The 19,328-nt window shown below is 38.0% G+C and overlaps 2 protein-coding genes across 2 annotated transcripts; both read right to left on the reverse strand.

The window, feature by feature from the left end:
* Positions 1-10,968: 10,968 nt before the first annotated feature.
* Positions 10,969-12,830, reverse strand: LOC141598978 (uncharacterized). Its single transcript, XM_074418830.1, has one exon. The coding sequence runs from the start codon at positions 12,716-12,718 to the stop codon at positions 11,162-11,164; it is 1,557 nt and encodes a 518-aa protein (XP_074274931.1). The 5' UTR covers positions 12,719-12,830; the 3' UTR covers positions 10,969-11,161.
* Positions 12,831-15,122: 2,292 nt separating this feature from the next.
* Positions 15,123-18,641, reverse strand: LOC141602398 (beta-glucuronosyltransferase GlcAT14A-like). The gene is made up of 4 exons (XM_074422694.1): positions 17,995-18,641; positions 16,545-16,620; positions 16,271-16,386; positions 15,123-15,598 (listed from the first exon to the last, which is right to left on the reverse strand). Exons 1-4 carry the CDS (start codon positions 18,494-18,496, stop codon positions 15,123-15,125), a joined length of 1,170 nt encoding a protein of 389 aa, XP_074278795.1. The 5' UTR covers positions 18,497-18,641.
* Positions 18,642-19,328: the final 687 nt, after the last annotated feature.

Consider the following 19,328-nt stretch of genomic DNA (forward strand, 5'->3'; position numbering starts at 1 on the left):
AGTACATCTTCACGCAGAAGGAGTTGAACATGAGACAGAGGAGGTGGATGGAGTTGATTGGCGATTATGATATGGAAATCATCTACCATGAAGGGAAAACCAATGTTGTTCTTTGATGCTTTGAGTAGAAAGAGTGTACATTCTTCGTATGTACGGCTCTCTATCTTTGATGAGGCCGAGAGATGAGGTAGCGAGCTTTGGGATACATATGATGCGAAAGGAGATGCCATGGGTGATATGACAAAGACATATGGAGTTTTATGATGACATTCGGGATAAGCGGGCTTTGGACCCTATGATAGTGGAGTGGAGAGTGGGGGGTAGAGAAAGGGACGGTGTCCGCTTTTCCATTCATACGAGATGGTAGCTTGAGGTTTGATGGTAGATGGTGTGTTCCTAACGATGAGGAGTTGAAAAAGACAATCATGACGAGCGCATTGCACACCATATTCAGTTCATCCGGTGGAGACAAGCTTTACAAAGATTTGAAGAAAACGTTTTGGTGGCCTGGGATGAAGAAAGAGACAATTTGAGTTTGTGTCCGTTGTTTGACATGCCGAGAGAGTTAAAGGGGAACAGAGAAGACCACAAGGTAAGATTCAGTCTTTAGAGGTGCCTGAGTGGAAGTGGGAATCCATTTCCATGGATTTCATTGTGGGTTTGCCGAAGAGTCAACAAGGTAACAATATGATCTGGGTGATAGTGGATCGTCTGACCAAGTCAGCTCACTTTGTTCCAATGAAAGATACATGGACTAAGGCACAATTGGCTATGGCCTATCGAAAGAACGTCTTAAGTTACATGGAGTCCCTAAGGATATAGTGTCGACGAGAGATGCGAGGTTTATATCGAGGTTTTGGAAGGAGTTGCAGAATCGTTGGGAACGACTTTGAAGATGAGTCTGACATTTCATCCTGCGACAGATGGGCAGACCGAGAGAACAATCAAGACCCTTGAGGATATGTTGCGAGCTTGTGTGATGGATTTTGGTGGTAGCCGGGAGCGAGAGGTTGGACCGATAGAGTTTTCTTACAATAACGACTACCACACTAGTATTGGTATGGCACCGTTTGAGGCTTTGTATGGGAGGAGATGTAGGAGTCCAATCTGTTGGGACGATAATGCCGAGGCAGTGGTTTTAGGACCAGAGATGGTACATGAGATGGTGGAACAGATTAAGATGATCAGGGAACGGATGAGAGCAGCCCAGGATCGACAAAAGAGTTATGCAGATCTACATCGTCGGAACATAGAATTTCAGGTTGGGGACAAGGTTCTCCTGAAAGTGTCTCCTATGCGCGGAGTTATGAGATTTGGGAAGAAAGGCAAGCTAAGTCAGAAGTTTATAGGGCCTTATGAGATCTTAGAGCGAGTTGGGGAAGTTGCTTATCGTCTGGCTTTACCAGCTGCGTTGGAGAGAGTACATAATGTGTTTCATGTGTCGCAGCTGCGGAAGTATGTGAGTGACCCGTCACATGTGTTGGAGGCAGAGAGCTTAGAGCTGGATGAGTCTTTATCATATCTGGAGGTGCCTAAGCAGATCCTAGACCGAAAGGTTAGAAAGACCAGGAGTGGTGAGACAGTTTTGCTTAAGATCCTTTGGTCTAACCACGAGACCGAGGAAGCTACATGGGAGGCATAGGATATCATGAAAGAGCCTTACCCCTTCCTTTTTGATCAGGTATGTATGGTTACGGGGACGTAACCTTGTTTCTTTTAGGGGGGGTAGGAGATGATCGCGAGCAGTTTTAAAGAGTTTTACACACCTTTATATATGTTGCGTCGGTAGGTTGTCGGGATGAGTTGGGTAAGTAGCGTGTTTTAGGTTGAGTTTTGTTTTGGGTGTTGAGTCGGGAATGTTTTGGAGTACCTTTGTTTTAGTAGTGGTTTGAACTTCGGGGACGAAGTTCCTTTTAAGGAGGGAAGACTGTAATACTCCGTATTTATATGTCTTGGGGGTACTCTATCGAGTAGCCCTTACTCTGTCGAGTAAGGGCAAGTTGCGGAATAAAACAGTTTCTGACCTGTTGGGCACTCGATCGAGTAGCTGGGGCACTCGATCGAGTAGGGGGGGGTACTCGATCGAGTACCTTGGGTACTCGATCGAGTGTCCGGTTTTACGGGAAAGTTTTCTCGGGTTTTGTTAATTACGCGATTAAGGTATTTAAACATATTCGTAATTGTTTTAAATCACTTTTTACAAAACCTAAAACCTGTTTAAGAGAGAAAGCAACTAGTCTTCTTCCTAATCGCGTTCTTGACAATTCCCGGAGTTCAGACGGTCAGTTCGTATCGTAGTTCGCGTCGTTGGATTCCTTGCGTCGAAGGTAAGCTTTTAATATAATTTATATTATGTTTTGTTAAGATTGATGAAACCCTAATTTAGGAATTGGGGGTTTTTATGAGTAGTATTTGAATGGTAGCATCTATGTGTTGTGTGGTAGGAGGAGAATTCGTAGAGGAGCCGTTTTAATACAGCTGTAGATACCGTCTGCGTGTTGTGCTTTCCAGGTAGGATTTCCTACTCAGTATTAGTCCCATAAAGGGATATTGGTGATGTGCTGTAGTTAGTTGTTTAACATGATGATTGTGATTGTGATTGTGATTGTGATTGGTTGCTATGGCTCTCGAGATGCGTTCTCGGCTGAGTGGGGTCACTTGCGGGAATGATCTCACGCCCTAGTTTCGCCCTTCGTGGAACCCGCCACGAAAGGGGATGTGCACATTAATGGACAGGGTTATCGCTCGTACGATGAGCGGGGCTTAGGTGGGAACGGCTGCGGTCCCTGATGCGATTAAAGTCGATGGGCTCTTGCTAGTTACGAGTCATTTTATTCGTTTTTATTCAAGTTAATAAGATGAGATTTATTATCCTATTTAGTTCTAGTTTATGGCAATTTATTTAGGCTTTTATTAGCTATTATTAGAGTCCTTAATTAGCTAAATTTATTATCATTCATTAGGGGAATATGTAAGGCCAAAACGGCTGTTTTGATAGGCTATATAAGCCATGTATTGTATTCAGAAGTTTAATCAATCAAGTTAAGAATTCCAAACAAAACCATTGTTTTTATTTGAGCATTTTCAAGTAAAACATAGAAGTTGTGTCTACAATTTCGAAAGGTTGATCTCAAGCGTCGTCTTGAGAAAAACCCGATTAACTCTATTGGTGTAGAGCGTTAATCTCTTTGTTAGACTATCGGTGTAGTTTAACATTGCCTATCCCCATTGTTATTGTTATAGGTCTAACAATAGCAAATATCCCATTGGTTCGATTTATTTACATAAATCGAAACAAATATCCGTACAAATCAGATCGGGTCGTTCCTAGTACGTTCGGATCTTGTTTGTTCTTTCTTTGTTTCCGCTGCACTCATACGAGTTTTATTCTCTCGGGTAAAATTCGTATCATAAGTGGTATCAGAGCTTCGGCTCTTGATCACCCCAAAAAAATCAAGACGGTCCTAAGGAGGTCCCAATCAATTAGTAGTTGAATATCCAACGCGATTGGTATTCAAAGGTTAAACTCAGCGAGGTAGTTGAGGTTTAATCGATTGGATCTTGAAGGTACGAATTGAACCAAAAAAAAAAAAAAACTACTGTTCACGGGGTACTATTCATCCGAAAAAAAAAAAAAAAAATGTTAGGTGTGTTCTCGTTTGAAGGCATCTATGAACAAAATGTTACGTTTGATCCAAGATTACCTCCTATCTTTGACGAGTATGGTGATGGGGAAGGAGTGATTTCTGGTTTCAAAGCACCGTGTGATTCGTTTAGTTGTAGGTATGAGTTCGATCTAAATCCTAAGGTCTACAAGAGCAAAATTGGGTCTATTAAATTTCAAGATCAATCCGATTCTTATTTGGTTGATTTTGAAATAGAAAAGGATGCTGCAACTATGAAGGATTCCTCTTGTTTGCATTATTTGTTCAAGGATGAGATTTATAGTAAGCTATCAAGACTTGTGCATGGAGGGAGGAGGAGTGGAAGGCACAAAATGGTGTTTGGTATTCTTTTTGTTTGTGTGCATGAAGTGTTCATATTTGATCCCGATTAAGTTCGATTACATGAATTGAGGACAATTCCTTTCCAAGGGGGAGGGGATGATGTGATTAAAGTCGGAGGCTCGTTTCGTTTGCTTATTGTCATGCATTGGATCCGTCTAAAGGAGTAGTTATTCCAAGGCCTTCAAGATACAAATTTCTTTATCAAAATTCTTGTCTCCGTATACAAATGCCATGCAAGCTACTTATAGCTTAACACTTGACCCTTAGGCTACTAAACGCACGGTCATTATGACCTCTTAATTCCCTCCCGTAATTCCTAATTAATAGTTTTAATGACTAATTAATATAATACTAATTACCCATAAATTCTAATGAATACCTTGTTAAATGCTAATGATAATTCGAGTCCATACGTCCCAAGTTGACCCCTTTAGACCGTTATTAACTAAAATAAGAAATACGACGCTACTTAATTAAATTTAGACCCGTCTTAATTCTTCATGATGCGTGGTAGTTAATTTATCGTTTCGCCATTCGCATCATTCCCTCCCTCTTGAGACCCGTCTTAATTCTTGTTTGTTCTTTCTTTGTTTCCGCTGCACTCATACGAGTTTTATTCTCCCGAGTAAAAATTCGTATCATAAGTGGTATCAGAGCTTCGGCTCTTGATCACCCCAAAAAATTCAAGACTTAATTCTTGTTTGTTCTTTCTTTGTTTCCGCTGCACTCATACGAGTTTTATTCTCCCGAGTAAAAATTCGTATCATAAGTGGTATCAGAGCTTCGGCTCTTGATCACCCCAAAAAAATCAAGACGGTCCTAAGGAGGTCCCAATCAATTAGTAGTTGAATATCCAACGCGATTGGTATTCAAAGGTTAAACTCAGCGAGGTAGTTGAGGTTTAATCGATTGGATCTTAAGAGGGAGGGAATTAAGAGGTCATAATGACCGTGCGTTTAGTAGCCTAAGGGTCAAGTGTTAAGCTATAAGTAGCTTGCATGGCATTTGTATACGGAGACAAGAATTTTGATAAAGAAATTTGTATCTTGAAGGCCTTGGAATAACTACTCCTTTAGACGGATCCAATGCATGACAATAAGCAAACGAAACGAGCCTCCGACTTTAATCGCATCATCCCCTCCCCCTTGGAAAGGAATTGTCCTCAATTCATGTAATCGAACTTAATCGGGATCAAATATGAACACTTCATGCACACAAACAAAAAGAATACCAAACACCATTTTGTGCCTTCCACTCCTCCTCCCTCCATGCACAAGTCTTGATAGCTTACTATAAATCTCATCCTTGAACAAATAATGCAAACAAGAGGAATCCTTCATAGTTGCAGCATCCTTTTCTATTTCAAAAAAAAAAAAAACTTTACTGTTCACGGGTACTGTTCATCCGAAAAAAAAAAAAAAAAAAAAAAAAACTATTCACGGGGTACTATTCATCCGGGAAAAAAAAAAAGAATGTTAGGTGTATTCTCGTTTGAAGGCATCTATGAACAACAAGTTGATTTTGACCCAACTTTACCTCCTCTCTATGATGATTATGGAGAAGAGGATGGTTGTGTTACTTATGTTCAAACACCATATTGTTCTATCAATTCTGCATATGAGTTTGAATTGATTGATAAGTCCATCGTGAATGCGAACGGTTGTTGTGAATTTCAAGATCAATCCGATTGTTATTTGGTTGATTTTGAAATAGCAAAGGAAGTTGCATATGTGAAAGATTCATCTCGATTACATTATATTTTGGGTTCGGAATTCAAGACACCGTGCAATTCACATGATTTTGTTTATGAGTCCGTTCTAATGTTAGTAATAGTCGTATTTGATCCCGGCGGATTGAAGCGACATGAATTGAGGACAATTCCTTTCCAAGGGGGAGGGAATGATGCGATTAAAGTCGATGGGCTCTTGCTAGTTACGAGTCATTTTATTCGTTTTTATTCAAGTTAATAAGATGAGATTTATTATCCTATTTAGTTCTAGTTTATGGCAATTTATTTAGGCTTTTATTAGCTATTATTAGAGTCCTTAATTAGCTAAATTTATTATCATTCATTAGGGGAATATGTAAGGCCAAAACGGCTGTTTTGATAGGCTATATAAGCCATGTATTGTATTCAGAAGTTTAATCAATCAAGTTAAGAATTCCAAACAAAACCATTGTTTTTATTTGAGCATTTTCAAGTAAAACATAGAAGTTGTGTCTACAATTTCGAAAGGTTGATCTCAAGCGTCGTCTTGTGAAAAACCCGATTAACTCTATTGGTGTAGAGCGTTAATCTCTTTGTTAGACTATCGGTGTAGTTTAACATTGCCTATCCCCATTGTTATTGTTATAGGTCTAACAATAGCAAATATCCCATTGGTTCGATTTATTTACATAAATCGAAACAAATATCCGTACAAATCAGATCGGGTCGTTCCTAGTACGTTCGGATCTTGTTTGTTCTTTCTTTGTTTCCGCTGCACTCATACGAGTTTTATTCTCTCGGGTAAAATTCGTATCAGTCCCCCACTGGCAGGGCTGGTCCAGTGGACAGTCAGTATTGAGATGATGGGAGTTGGTGGTGTGTGTGTGTGTGTGCGTGTGACAGTTCAGCTGTCTGTTTGTCTTATTATTGTTATCCATATTGATTGTGTGATTAGTATGCGACCCGGTGTTGTTTTGTAAAACTGCGGTGATCCATTCGGGGATGGTGAGCAGATATTGAGCAGGTATAGAGATGAGTACGGGGATAGCTGGGATGGCCACGACATGACGATAGAGTCTTCCGCTGTAGTTTAGCATTTATTTAGATTTCAGTTGAGAACAGATAGTTTGGAATTATGTATTGTACTTACAGTTTGGTTTCGAGGATTGTACTTATTCATTAAACTATTTACAATAAATGTTGTTTCTGTTTTGTCTATTTGATTATCATACCTCGGGCGACCGAGATGGTGATGTCTTCATACCTGAGTGGTCCTGGTAAGGCACTCGGAGTATGGGGGTGTTACACTGATCAAGAAAAATTTTGCCTACATGGTGAAATATTTTGCTCATAGAATGCTTCATGGTTCTATGAAAGAGCACTATAGTAAGATTGGGAGTTACATCCAAGCTTTGACTAATGAAGAGCCAAACAGTGTATTCACCTTAACTACCATTCCTGGTAAAGTACCTGTATTTCAGAGGCTGTTTGTTTGTTTTGATGCTCTGAAAAAAGGGTGGGTTGAAGGATATAGGAGAGTCTTATGTGTTGACTCATGTTTTCTGAAAACATTTTTGGGAGGTCAGGCGATTCTTTTGCAATGGTAGAGATGCTAATGAGTAAATGTATCCAGTAGCATGGGCTGTGGTGGAAGGGGAAAACAATGACAGCTATGAGTGGTTTTTTAAGGAACTTAAGAAGGTCTTAGCAGAAGAAGATGGTGATGGGTGGACTATCATATCAGATCAACTCCAGGTATTAGCCATCTTGTTAGTTGTACATGTTTTTTAGTAGTTAATTAGTTCAATATCAGTTATGAGTGGTTTTTTAAGGAACTTAAGAAGGTCTTCCCTTCATCCACCACAAGGTTTCAAGTGAAACAAGGCATAGATGAGGTATCAGTTGACTTGGTTATGAGGACATGTACTTGCAGGAAATGGGACTTGACTGGGATCCCATGTAGTCACGCAGTGTCTGCTATCTTCAATGGTCATGGCTAACCTGAAGACTATGTGGATGACATGTACAAGAAAGATGCCTATCTTAGAGCATATGGTGGTTCAATTGCCCCATGTCCTGGCCAAAGGCATTGGCCAAAGGTTGCCCTTACTCTAAATCCACCACCAATAAAACTTGGTCTCGGTAGGCCAAGGAAGAAGAGGAGAAGGGATCCACATGAGGATCCAAAAAGGAGTGGAAAACTGACTAAACATGGGTTACAAATGACTTGCTCAGTTTGCAAGTCAAAGACTCATAACAAAAGAACCTGTCCGATAAAGACAAGGCTATTGAACCACCAAAGCAAAAGGGGTAGGGGAAGGCCAAGGGTGAATAATGTTGTGACTGAAGGTGTTGCTTCAACATCTACCCCTCACCATACTGCTACTGCACATCCCACCAGAACTGGGAGAGGTGGAAAGACTGTAAGGACAGGAAGAGGTTCAAGGGGTGGTTCAAGAGGTGGAGGAAGAGGGACAAGTAGAGGAAGAGGTGGCAGAGGAAGGGTAAGCATAACACATCATTTCTGTTGTGATGTTGTGATTTTTAACTGTAGTGTTGCGTACAGTTTGAATGTTAGTTGATAATTGTTCAACTGTGATGGATAATGGTTTGGTTTTTATGTCATTGAAACAGGCACCACAAGGACTTGGAGTTTTATTTGATGACAATGAGAATGCATACACCAATGTACCAGGCAATACTAGAGGACCAGTGAGCATCAGTGGAGACCAAGGGCCAAGTACTCAGCCTACCCAAGCATCAATAAATCACCCATAAGAAGCAAGAAAGGCACACAAGCAGAAGAAGAATTAGGGAGAAGCATCAGTGTTAGTTTATGTTAGCATCAGTGTTAGTTTATGTTAGTTAATGTTAGCTTGTTATTTTGGACAAAGTGGTTGAACCACAACAAGCTCTAGTTGTTTATGTTTATTTTGGATTTCATTGCCTATTTAGGATGGTGTAATCAAAAACAAAAGCTGCTGCTTACATTTTGGAATCCGTATGAATGGAATGACTATTAATGGATGGATTAACAAACATTTCAACACTGTCATTGAGAACTTCTTTTACATTGCTCAACCTTCATTGTTTCATACATCAAATAACACTCTTAAACATACAACAAAATGCAACAATAACCCAGGAAACCAACAATGCATACAACATTAATTTTTCGCTTTTCCTACACTTCCTAATTTCAGAATTTAATTCTACCACAACCCCCTTCAACTTTTTATTCTTCATCTTCAACTTCTGTATTTTGTCAAGCAATATCTTCTTATCTGAGTCTTCAGTTTCCGAGTTCACTTCCGCCAATTGAAATAAGTCACAGTGATTCCGCTACAATTCAATTTAACATACCAATTTCAATTAATTAAGATTTTCTAAAATTAAAGCCATTAACATAAGAAATAATTAAGAAATCAGTTAACATACCGGCCAAAAAGGACATCCATAAAACCATTTACCAGCGTGTTCTCCCTTCTTCGCAAACCTCAACACTGATCCAACATTGTGTTTGCATAAAACCGTGTTTTGGACGATGTTTGAACTCCATGAATTAGATGAGCTTGCATAAGAACTTTTCCCCATTAATTTGGAAAGAAAAAGGGAGTTGAGAAAAATAAAGCAGAAGAAGAATTAGGGAGAAGGAGAATCAAACAAGCAAAAAGAAGAAGAAAGAGGTTGAAGAAAGGAGGAGGAGATGTGCAAAAATGGAGGAAATCAGTGGAAAGATGTAATATAAGGAGGAGAGAGACAATAACCTAAGGTAACCGGTGATGATATTAAGTGAGTGTGTTATGGGAAGACTAGTGAATAGGATGGATTTAATTCGAATTACGGATAGGTTGGAGTGTTATTTGCAGGGGGGTCATAGGTGGGATTATTCCCATGAAATAATCCTACTAATTATTATCGATATATAACTTGATTATAGTTGCTCGAACTCTTGCAAATCCAAAATTAACAAGGCTCGACCCGTTCTGACTACTCTTGCAAGCCCGAAATTGACACGGATCGATTTATTCTGACCCGAACCCAACTCGATCAACCAGTTTGCCTGGTCAAGTTGCAGTCAAACTATCAAATCTACATTGTAGACGGTCTCTCACAAAATTATTAACCCAAATTATTAAGAAATCATTTTACTTGCACTATTTTATGTAATTTTTGTAACCCCATTTTTTTTTTCACAAATACTATTATACAACTTGTTGTACAAGAGCATGGTACAACCATAATAAATTTTGCTGAGCTTATGTGTATTTTTTTCGAGCTCTTATAATTTTTTATTTATATTTTAATTTTTTGATGTCAAAAATTAAAATTTAATTGAGCTCTTATATATTATTTTTGAGTTTCATTATAATTTTTTAAGTTCAATATTTTTATAATGAAGCTTGGATTCTTTTAAACAAAACTCATAATCTATAGGTCTAAGCTCAAGTAAATAATTCCGTAATTCGAGTTCTTTTCTATACAACCAATACAACTGGTTGTATAGTCTATTTACTGAATTTTTTTGGGGTTACGAGGAACCCTATCTATTATCTTTATATTTTGTAATATTGTTGTTGTTGATCTTGATATGAAATGATTCTTTTGTTTAATACTCCGTACATGTTTTAATGAACATACCTATTTTATCGTGAGTTTTAACTATTTTTACCGTAAAATCGTCTTGAACTAGGCTTACTCTGTTTTTTTTTTTAAATACTCAATTCATTTTTAATATCTTTTATTTTTAATATCTTTTATTGAATAAGAGCAAATGGATTTTATCATGGTCACTGGATGACTGGCTTAGAATCAAAAATCAAGAAGATGGAAGGTAAAAGCTAGTTTTGGGCAAGTGGTGCCTCCCTAAACGTAACTTCTTGAGTTCTTGAGTTAGCTGTTGGTTAAACATGTCATCAATATAAAGGATAAATTATTTAGGCATGGCATTTGTGTTGATGGTCCCTGCTGCCTACATCAAAGACATATAGGAGGACGGAGGCTCGCGGAGGTACTCGTTATCAAGAAAACAACAATAGGTTGCTTACTCAGCCTAAATGGTGCAAATTCTAAGCCTACTCGACCTCAATTCTAAGCTGACATTCTTTGAAATTATATCAACTTTAACTTTTTAAAATTATGACTCGATCAACAAAAAATCGAGATTAATTATAACAGAAAACAAGTTAGGACGACGTTTCAAATGTGTTCAAAGCGAAAAACTCATGGCTCTCTTAAATGAGAATTTGTGTAATGAGTGAAAAACTGAAAAAAATTCAATAGATTGCTTACTAAAATAAGCAAGCGAAGTCATGCTGCGAGAAAAACATCAAACATAAGAAACATTACGAGAGTTTGCTAACTAAGATATGTTGCAGGGCATCACATTATTGTTGCTTGTTATTTAGTATTGCAACGCACAGGCATTAAAACTACAAAACTACTTTTACTGGGACTGTTCTTTAGCATAAAGCTTCTTAGCTAAAGCTATGACAATATCCTTCTTACCGTGATCAAGAAGGGCTTGTTTTAAACCGTTAAACAAAGAAGCAGGTGGCTGAATTCCCAAATCTACCATTTTCACAAAGTACTTGGTTGCGAGATCCAATTCATTTCCATGGCGGAAACTATTTATCATTGTCGCAAATAAATGCATTCCTGGAGGTACACCATTGGCCTCCATTTGATCCCAAATTTGAATTGCCATGTTAAGTTGACCGATATTACAGAACATCCTTAATATAATCTCGTAACTGCTCAGTGTAGGATCACAATCCTCGTCATTACCCATTTTACAAAAGGTTGAGTATGCTTCCTCGTATTTCCTCGCTTTTACCAAGTGGTGAAGAATAATGTCATAAGTCCGCGCATTTGGACCAATACCACATCTCCTCATTTCATCTACCATCCAAAATGCCTCATCAAACCTCATCGACCAACAATACGCCCCAACAACAGCATTGCAGGTCGGTATTTCAGGAATAACACCATTAGCCTTCGACATCTCAAAGAATTTCAGAGCTTCATCAAGCCTTTTTTCCGACCCTAACCCATTAATCAAAATGCAATAGATATGAGGACTCGGCTCAATACCCTTAACTTTCATTCCCTTAAATATTTCCACGGCCTTAACAACTTTCCTCGCCTTACAGTACGCATTGATGATACTTCCATACGCAACAACATCAGGCTCGAACCCTGCATCCATCATTTCCCTACAAACCTCATCCAACCTCTGCAAATTCTTCTGCTGACCCCAACCTTCCAACAGTACAGTATACGAGTTTTTATCCGGCGTAAACCTTTTGTTTTTCATTTTATCAAACACCTTCTGTGCACTATCAACCTGTCCCGATTTACACAATGTATCGAGTAACAGATTAAAGTCAGACAAATCCGACATAAACCCAAATTGCTTCATCCTATCAAATGTCCTTACAGCATAATCAACCTGCTTCGCTCTCGCGTATCGTCGAATAATCAAATGAATTGTGCATTTAGTTAACAACCCTTTACTTTGCATTGACTTAACAAGAATCCAAATCATTCTGAACTGTTTACTTTTACCTAAAGAATCAATCAATGCATTATAACAATCAGTATTATATTGAAATCCCTTTTGTTTTTCTGCCCAATTAAAAAACCCTAATGCTAAAACCCCAGAATTACTTAATTTCTTCAAAGCTTCTAAAACCAACAATGGCGAAACTTCAACACCACAGTTTCCTAAAACAGAATCAAAATTACAATCTTTGGGTAAATTTGAGAGTAATTTACATACTTTATGAGAATCATTGATTACTTTATCATCTCTTTGTTCTTCTGTAGTAAACTTTGTTGCATGAAAGTTCCTGTAAATTAACAAGTTAATTCCAGAAATTGAAGTTTTTGTGATTTGATTGTTGATTGGATGAGAAAGGGAATGAAGGAGAGGAGAATATGATGAAGAAATGGGGTTTGTAATTAATCTAAAATGGCGTATTAGTGTCATAGAGATCGACATTGTTGTTGAGAAAATGTTGAAATGTGCTATTAGCTGCGTCAAAATCAATTTGACGGTGGTAGAAGAGGAAGCTCACGGCCTAGTCGCATAGACCTGGCAAATTTTACCCGATCCGAATAACTCGACCTAAATAATTTGACCTAATACCCGAACTCAAGATATAAGCTTGACTCAAACTTGAGTTAACTAGGGTGATACACCCCTTCGTTATAATTTACAACGGTTATAAGCAAGACTAATTGATAATAAAATTATTTACGAATAATAACGAGTATAAACAATAAACATTCATGTGCATTTCTATGTAAACAAGAATTTGTGTTTTATTATAGTTGAATTTCGAACTCTTGCAACCCTGGAATTGACCCGGTCAAAGCCGATATGACCTGAACTCTTGCAGTCCAAAACTGACCCGGCCCAAATTGACTCAATACAACCCCGACCTGGTTGACCCGTCTGCATGTCAAGTTGCAGTCAAGTATGTCTAGTTTGCACCTCCCGTAAACCAATGGTTAAAAGTTAAAACTTGGATGAAATTCCCAAGAGACCCAGGTTTAAACCTCCCAAGAGCAAAATCTTGTGGAACATTCTTGGCCTGAATCCATGCCTAATAGACTTCGAGCCTGTCACCCTGAGATGGTTTATCTGGTATATGTGGTTTGCATGCTATCACGTACACCCACGGGTTTACCCAATGCACACCGAAGATAGCGGTTACGGATTCTCTCGTTACCAAAAAAGAAAAAACATTGCTAACCTTAAGTCCTTAACATTACTTCCAACAGAATATCTCTGTAAATTAACAATTTAATTCCAGAAATTGTAGTTGTTGTGATATGATTGTTGATTGGATGATCAGAAAGGGTATGAAGGATATGGGAAAATGAAGGAGAAATGGTGTTTATAATTGATCTAAGATGGCGTGAATGCGTGATTGGTGTCATAGAGATCGACATTGTTGTTGGAAAAATGTTAAAATCCAGTTTAGTTCGAGTTTGAATCGAATAGAATCACCGAGGTAGCAAAGCTCTCACAGTCTCACTCATGAGTCATTTTGACCGAGCTTGAGAAAAACCCAACCCGTCTAATATTTAAAAGTTAAACATAAATCGGATTGTAGATTAACAGCATTAAGAGCAATTGCGATGGAAGGTTTTTCTGTCTTGGGTTTGTAAATAAAAACTTTTAGAAAAAGTTTGTCCCATTGCTAAATAAATACCTGAATAGCCCTATCACTGTCCTATAATTAGGGATGTCAATGGATCGAGTCGGGTGAAGCTTCACCCGCATCCATCCATCACATTAAAAACCTCATCCAACCCATTCATCATCCGCGAAACTTATCATCCATCTCTCGTCCATCCATCATCCGCGGATGAAACGGGTGAATCGGGTGATAAATTAGTGATGATTTAATTATATTTATAAGCCTAAAAAAGTACTGAAATTTATTTCACCCAAAAATTTGTAAGGTAAATTAGTATTAGATTAAGTGCTTTAAAAAATTTGTAACTTAATTAATTGATCATATAAAAAGTAAGTAGATTAGTATTGGCTAGCTTAAGTTTTATATAAATATGTATTTTTTTTCTAAAAAAGGAAGAATATTGGGTGGCGGATGGATGACGGGTTGAATTTAGCTTCATCCATTATCCATCCTCATCCATTTATTTCATCCATCATCCATTTATTTCGGGTTTTTCGTCCGTCCATTTAAATCGGGTGGACGGAGATTTAGCAGGTGTGGGTGAGATTGACATCCCTACCTATAATCAATCACAATCGAGAGCTACTCTCTTAGAAAAAAATATTTTTTTTAAATTACTTCAGTCATTTGTTATCTATTCATTTCGACACAAAGACCAAAAAGAAGAGAAAAATAATGATACATAAAGGAGCTATCTCACATGTCCACTTGCCCATATCACATACCCCATTTGTCCATTTGCCTAAATTTAACAAAAGTAGAAATAGATAACAAATTAGTGATACATCCAAAAAGGAAATATATTACAATTGAACGGGACGGAGGGAGTAATTTTTATGTTGAGATACGTCGACGAGCAGTCGATATACTGAGACTAGGAAAGTATATTATAGTATTTTTTGAATATTACACAAATGCTATGAACAAATTATCATTAGGAACATTTACAACAATGTGTAGTGTCCGAGCCACGATGAATGTCTCAACCTCGATCCAATATGAACAATTTTGGGAGAGATTTCAGGCCAACCATCTTTCAGTTTCGGCCAAAACAATGAATTAGACTGATAAACTCGTATTTCTCATTGTACCGGTTAGTGTAGTGAATTAGTGAAACTGTTATCATAAAAACCGTCTCATATGAGAATTTGTGGAAGCTCAACAAATGCTCCATTTTCCCATGAGGAGGTCGTCATTTCATTTGCACTGAGCTGTCTCCGAACTCAGGTCATCAAGGTACCGTGTCATATTCTCTGATAATCTTGTTGCTTGGAAACCGGGCTTTACAGAATTGACATCGCCACCACACCAAGCCCCTGGACCAACTTGACCAGACTTTCGTTTAAGTATTTTCTCATCAATCATAGTTAAGACAGGATCATCCTTTTTAAACCGTCTTGCAAAAGCGGCCCCACTTTGAATCATCTGATCATAATCAGAGACCCCTAAGTAATGGACATCCATCTTTGGAGGACTATCCCATACCATGTATCTCAAATTATTGTTGATTGTTGTGTTACTGAACTCAGGTGAATTGCAAATGACGGAATGGAAATACCATTCTTGAGCGAACATTGCATTGTTAAAATACATTAACATCGTACGAGGGAGATTATCCCAACCTATGATACAAAATTCCATAAATGATCTACTTAAGACTGCCCAAGGAGAACCTGCCAATATGAAATTGAATCACATAAGGCCGGAAAAAAAATGTGTCGCCGCTTAATATAACCATTATTGATTGAACTCGCATTTGCTATCTTTGGGGGTACATTAGGTAAACTCAGGGTATACGTACTAGTAGACTTGTACTCGGGCCGGGCTAGGCCAGGCTCTCCTGGTCAGACCCGAGCCAGGGCTCGAGGCGGGCCAAGCTAGAATTTTAGGACGTGGGCCAGGACAGAGCCAGCGGCGGGCCAAGGCCGGGTCAGACCAGGTTGCATAAAATAACGGGCTAAGGCTTGTCGGGTCCGGGCCAGGCCGGGTCAGCCCGTGCTGATGGCCAGCTCTACGTACTAGCATGAAAATCACGCGCAGCAAGTCAATCATCGTTCCTCACATTATGACAGACTAACTTAAAATAAGTCCTAATCATTGATAAGGTGTTCCCAAAACGATTTGAGCCTAAGATTCCATTAGTTATTCATTCATGTTTTAAAAAATTATGACAACCCATTCGAGTTGTCTTCATTTGACTTTGATGGTTAATAATGTCGATTTTGACCGCATATGATGACAAATTGACAACAACCTTTTATTATGAAATTATGAATACATGAGTGTTTTGATCAATTAATCATGAAAATTGGGATGGATAAATTAGTTAGAAGAATTATTATTACCTGTGAAAATTTTGAATGCATCAGGGGTAGGCCGTTTCTCTGCTGCAGTAAACAACTGACTTTTACGATCCAAGTAAATTGAAGGGTCGATAACAATAGGCTGAATTCTTGCTTCCCTGCAACGATTTACGATATACAAAACAATTAGAATCGAAGATAGGGAACAATTTCATGTGCCAAGGGCCTAGGCTATAACTATATTACCGTGAGAATATTTCAAAATTGGAACGATACAGAGAATATATACTTCAAAATAAAGGATCGAGTTGCTTACTCTTTCCAGCTAAGGTCACTGGTGTGTTCGATAAAATTGAGATCTTTCTTTACTGATGAAAATACATAAGCTAAATCTGCAAGAAATAAGTAAGAAGTTTTATCAGCAGTAAAATAAGCAACATAAGTTACCTACGAACCATAAGAAATTTTTTCCTATATTTACGGCTCTAGATTCTAGCTATGCAACTGTAGCCAATTTATTAGTCGTTATTTCTAAATTGTGGCAGATTTCTCTGAGTTCACAAGCTTAGCGGCTAAACGCAGGCTCATCAAACAGCGTCTTGCATGTGGGAATGCGAATGAATAAACCTGTCCCAACAACCGCTGATACCGGTTAGGACTTTCTTGTTAAGGTAGACTTGCGATTCTATGAATTGAGTTCAAGGGTCAGATCCTACTGAAAGCCTCCTTTTTAACATAATAATGACGGATATTTCCCAGAATGGTTTCATGTTCTTTCATCGATTGGTTATTTTTCTTCGGTTAATCTTGACTTTACTTGGCTTGTAAAAGTGCCTTTTTTTCTGGAAAGCTCGACCAGCGATAAAAAGTCTTTGGCTAAAACTAGAATCCATTTTTGAAATAATGGTCAAAAATAAAATATTTGTCGTTTTGGGTCGGTTTTGAAAATATTTGTCAAAATGGTGTCCACGTAGGCTCGGGATTTCTGGACCTAAAACACGCCACTACTAATGGCGTGTTTATAATGAGTAGGGAAAGAAACTTCATTAAAAAATGGACTAAAACAAACACGCCATTGGGAATGGCGGGTTTCGGAGGGGAAACACGCCATCCCCTATGGCGTGTCTTGTGTAAATTTTTTTTTTTTTTTTTTTTTTTTTTTTTTTAAAGTTTAGTCAGTTGAATAAAAAAATTATTGTAAAGACACGCCACTACTAATGGCGTGTTTTCTTCACAAAACACGCCATTAGTAGTGGCGTGTTTTAGGTCTAGAAATCCCGAGCCTACGTGGACACCATTTTGACAAATATTTTCAAAACCGACCCAAAACGACAAATATTTTATTTTTGACCATTATTTCAAAAATGGACTCCTAAAACTACTCCTTTTTAAAATCATGTTTTTTAAAATTTCTTCTCTATATAATATTTTTCCTAAAATTACTCTTTTAAAATACACTTTTATTAAAAATTGCTTCAAAACTCCAATTTAGGTGACTTATTACGTCTGTTTTTGAACTTATTCTTCATTGTCATACGTTTCATCGGTTTCAAAGTATAAATTGACTGAGTCGCAAACAGAATAAGTTCATAAACTGACGGAAAAAGTAACTTATGTTGAAACTTTGAAGCAATTTTTGATAAAAGTGCATTTTACGGGAGTAATTTTAGGAAATTTTTTTACAGGGAGTAATTTTAGGAAAAAAATTAAAGTGGGTAATTTTTAATTTACTCTTATTCCTACATTAGTTAGGTGTACTGACATACCGTCTTGAGTAACAAGAGGATAATCATAAGCACTCAAACAGATGAACCAATCCCACCCACCATCCAACCTCAACAAAATCGCCGCAGCACGAAGCGTCGCAGCAATATGCGTCGCCCCCATCCCCGTCAACCACGACGGCCGTCCAATAACCTCAACATTCCCAAATTCTCGTACCGCGGGGACCGCCTTAACAGCATCGGCGAGCCACTTCCTCTCTTTATCAGACGCATCAGCTGCAAGATGCAGCAAGTACCGGTTACGCGGGTGATACACTGCCAGCAACAGCCGCATGATCTGCTCTTTATCGCCGCTTCCACCATTTATATAATACCCGAAAGACGGCTGCAGCTGCGACACGGGAGATGAACCGTCGCGCACGGTAGTAGAATACGTTGACGTGGTAAACCCGGTGATTATCGAGATTAATACGAGAATTGAGGTTAATAATGTTGTGAATAACGCGAAAATTAACCATCGTTTTCTTTTAGATTGTTCTACCATAATTAAATTTTTTTAGTGATTTGTTGATTGATCATTGAAATTGAATTATGGATCTATGAAATGAGATTAAGCTAAATATATTTAATTTAATTATTAATTTAATTTAGTATATTTTAAGGTAGCGTTGACGTTGAGGAAAGTGGGAGTTGAGGAAGAGAGGAGGGAGTCACGTTTTTGGACGGTTGGATGAAATTATGTAGTGACAGTTAAGAAGCGCATCATAAGTTAGTTAATTCAGTAAATCTTCCTTAAGACGGATATTGATCGTAAATGTTAAAAAGGCAGTTACTGTTTGATACAATTAGTCGGTAATATAAAAGATGGGTCGATTAATCTATTTATTGACCGATTTTTAAAGGTTTTCATCTAAAAAAGTGGTTGTAAATTTAGTCGGTAGGCTCTAAGAGCATCTATAATGGTTAGCAAGTAGCAACAACATAACTAGCTTAACTTTCCACATCAGATTTTTGAGCTACAACATTTTAAGCTACAAACTTCCTCAATGGTTAAGCTACTAGAATTGTTGCGTAAATGGACCCACATACATATATTTTATTGGTGTATATTTCTTTTGGGTGAATTTGAGCTACTAGCTCCATGGAGCTACTAGCTCAATTTAAGCCAGTTCATGTAGGGTATTCCAATGGTTAAGCAAGTAACTTGAAATTTTTTTTATTTGCAAGCAAGTCCTTTTGGGTATATTAAAATCATGGGCCCAAAGCCCCAAAATACTCAAAATACATGTTCTATATTAAAATCCGATGTTAATTTAATCGAGCTGATTTCGAGCTTGAATATTAGGATTAAGTTTGATCAAATTCATGGCCCAAAA

This window comes from Silene latifolia, chromosome 9, assembly GCF_048544455.1.
Source record: "Silene latifolia isolate original U9 population chromosome 9, ASM4854445v1, whole genome shotgun sequence".
In the NCBI taxonomy this organism is placed as follows: domain Eukaryota; kingdom Viridiplantae; phylum Streptophyta; class Magnoliopsida; order Caryophyllales; family Caryophyllaceae; genus Silene; species Silene latifolia.

Coding starts and splice junctions, on each gene's coding strand:
- LOC141598978 (XM_074418830.1), bottom strand. CDS start 12,718: ATGTCGATCTCTATGACACTAATACGCCATTTTAGATTAATTACAAAC.
- LOC141602398 (XM_074422694.1), bottom strand. CDS start 18,496: ATGGTAGAACAATCTAAAAGAAAACGATGGTTAATTTTCGCGTTATTC. Junction 16,387..16,544: donor AGTGACCTTAGCTGGAAAGA/GTAAGCAACTCG, acceptor AAATCGTTGCAG/GGAAGCAAGAATTCAGCCTA. Junction 15,599..16,270: donor TGCATTCAAAATTTTCACAG/GTAATAATAATT, acceptor TCATATTGGCAG/GTTCTCCTTGGGCAGTCTTA.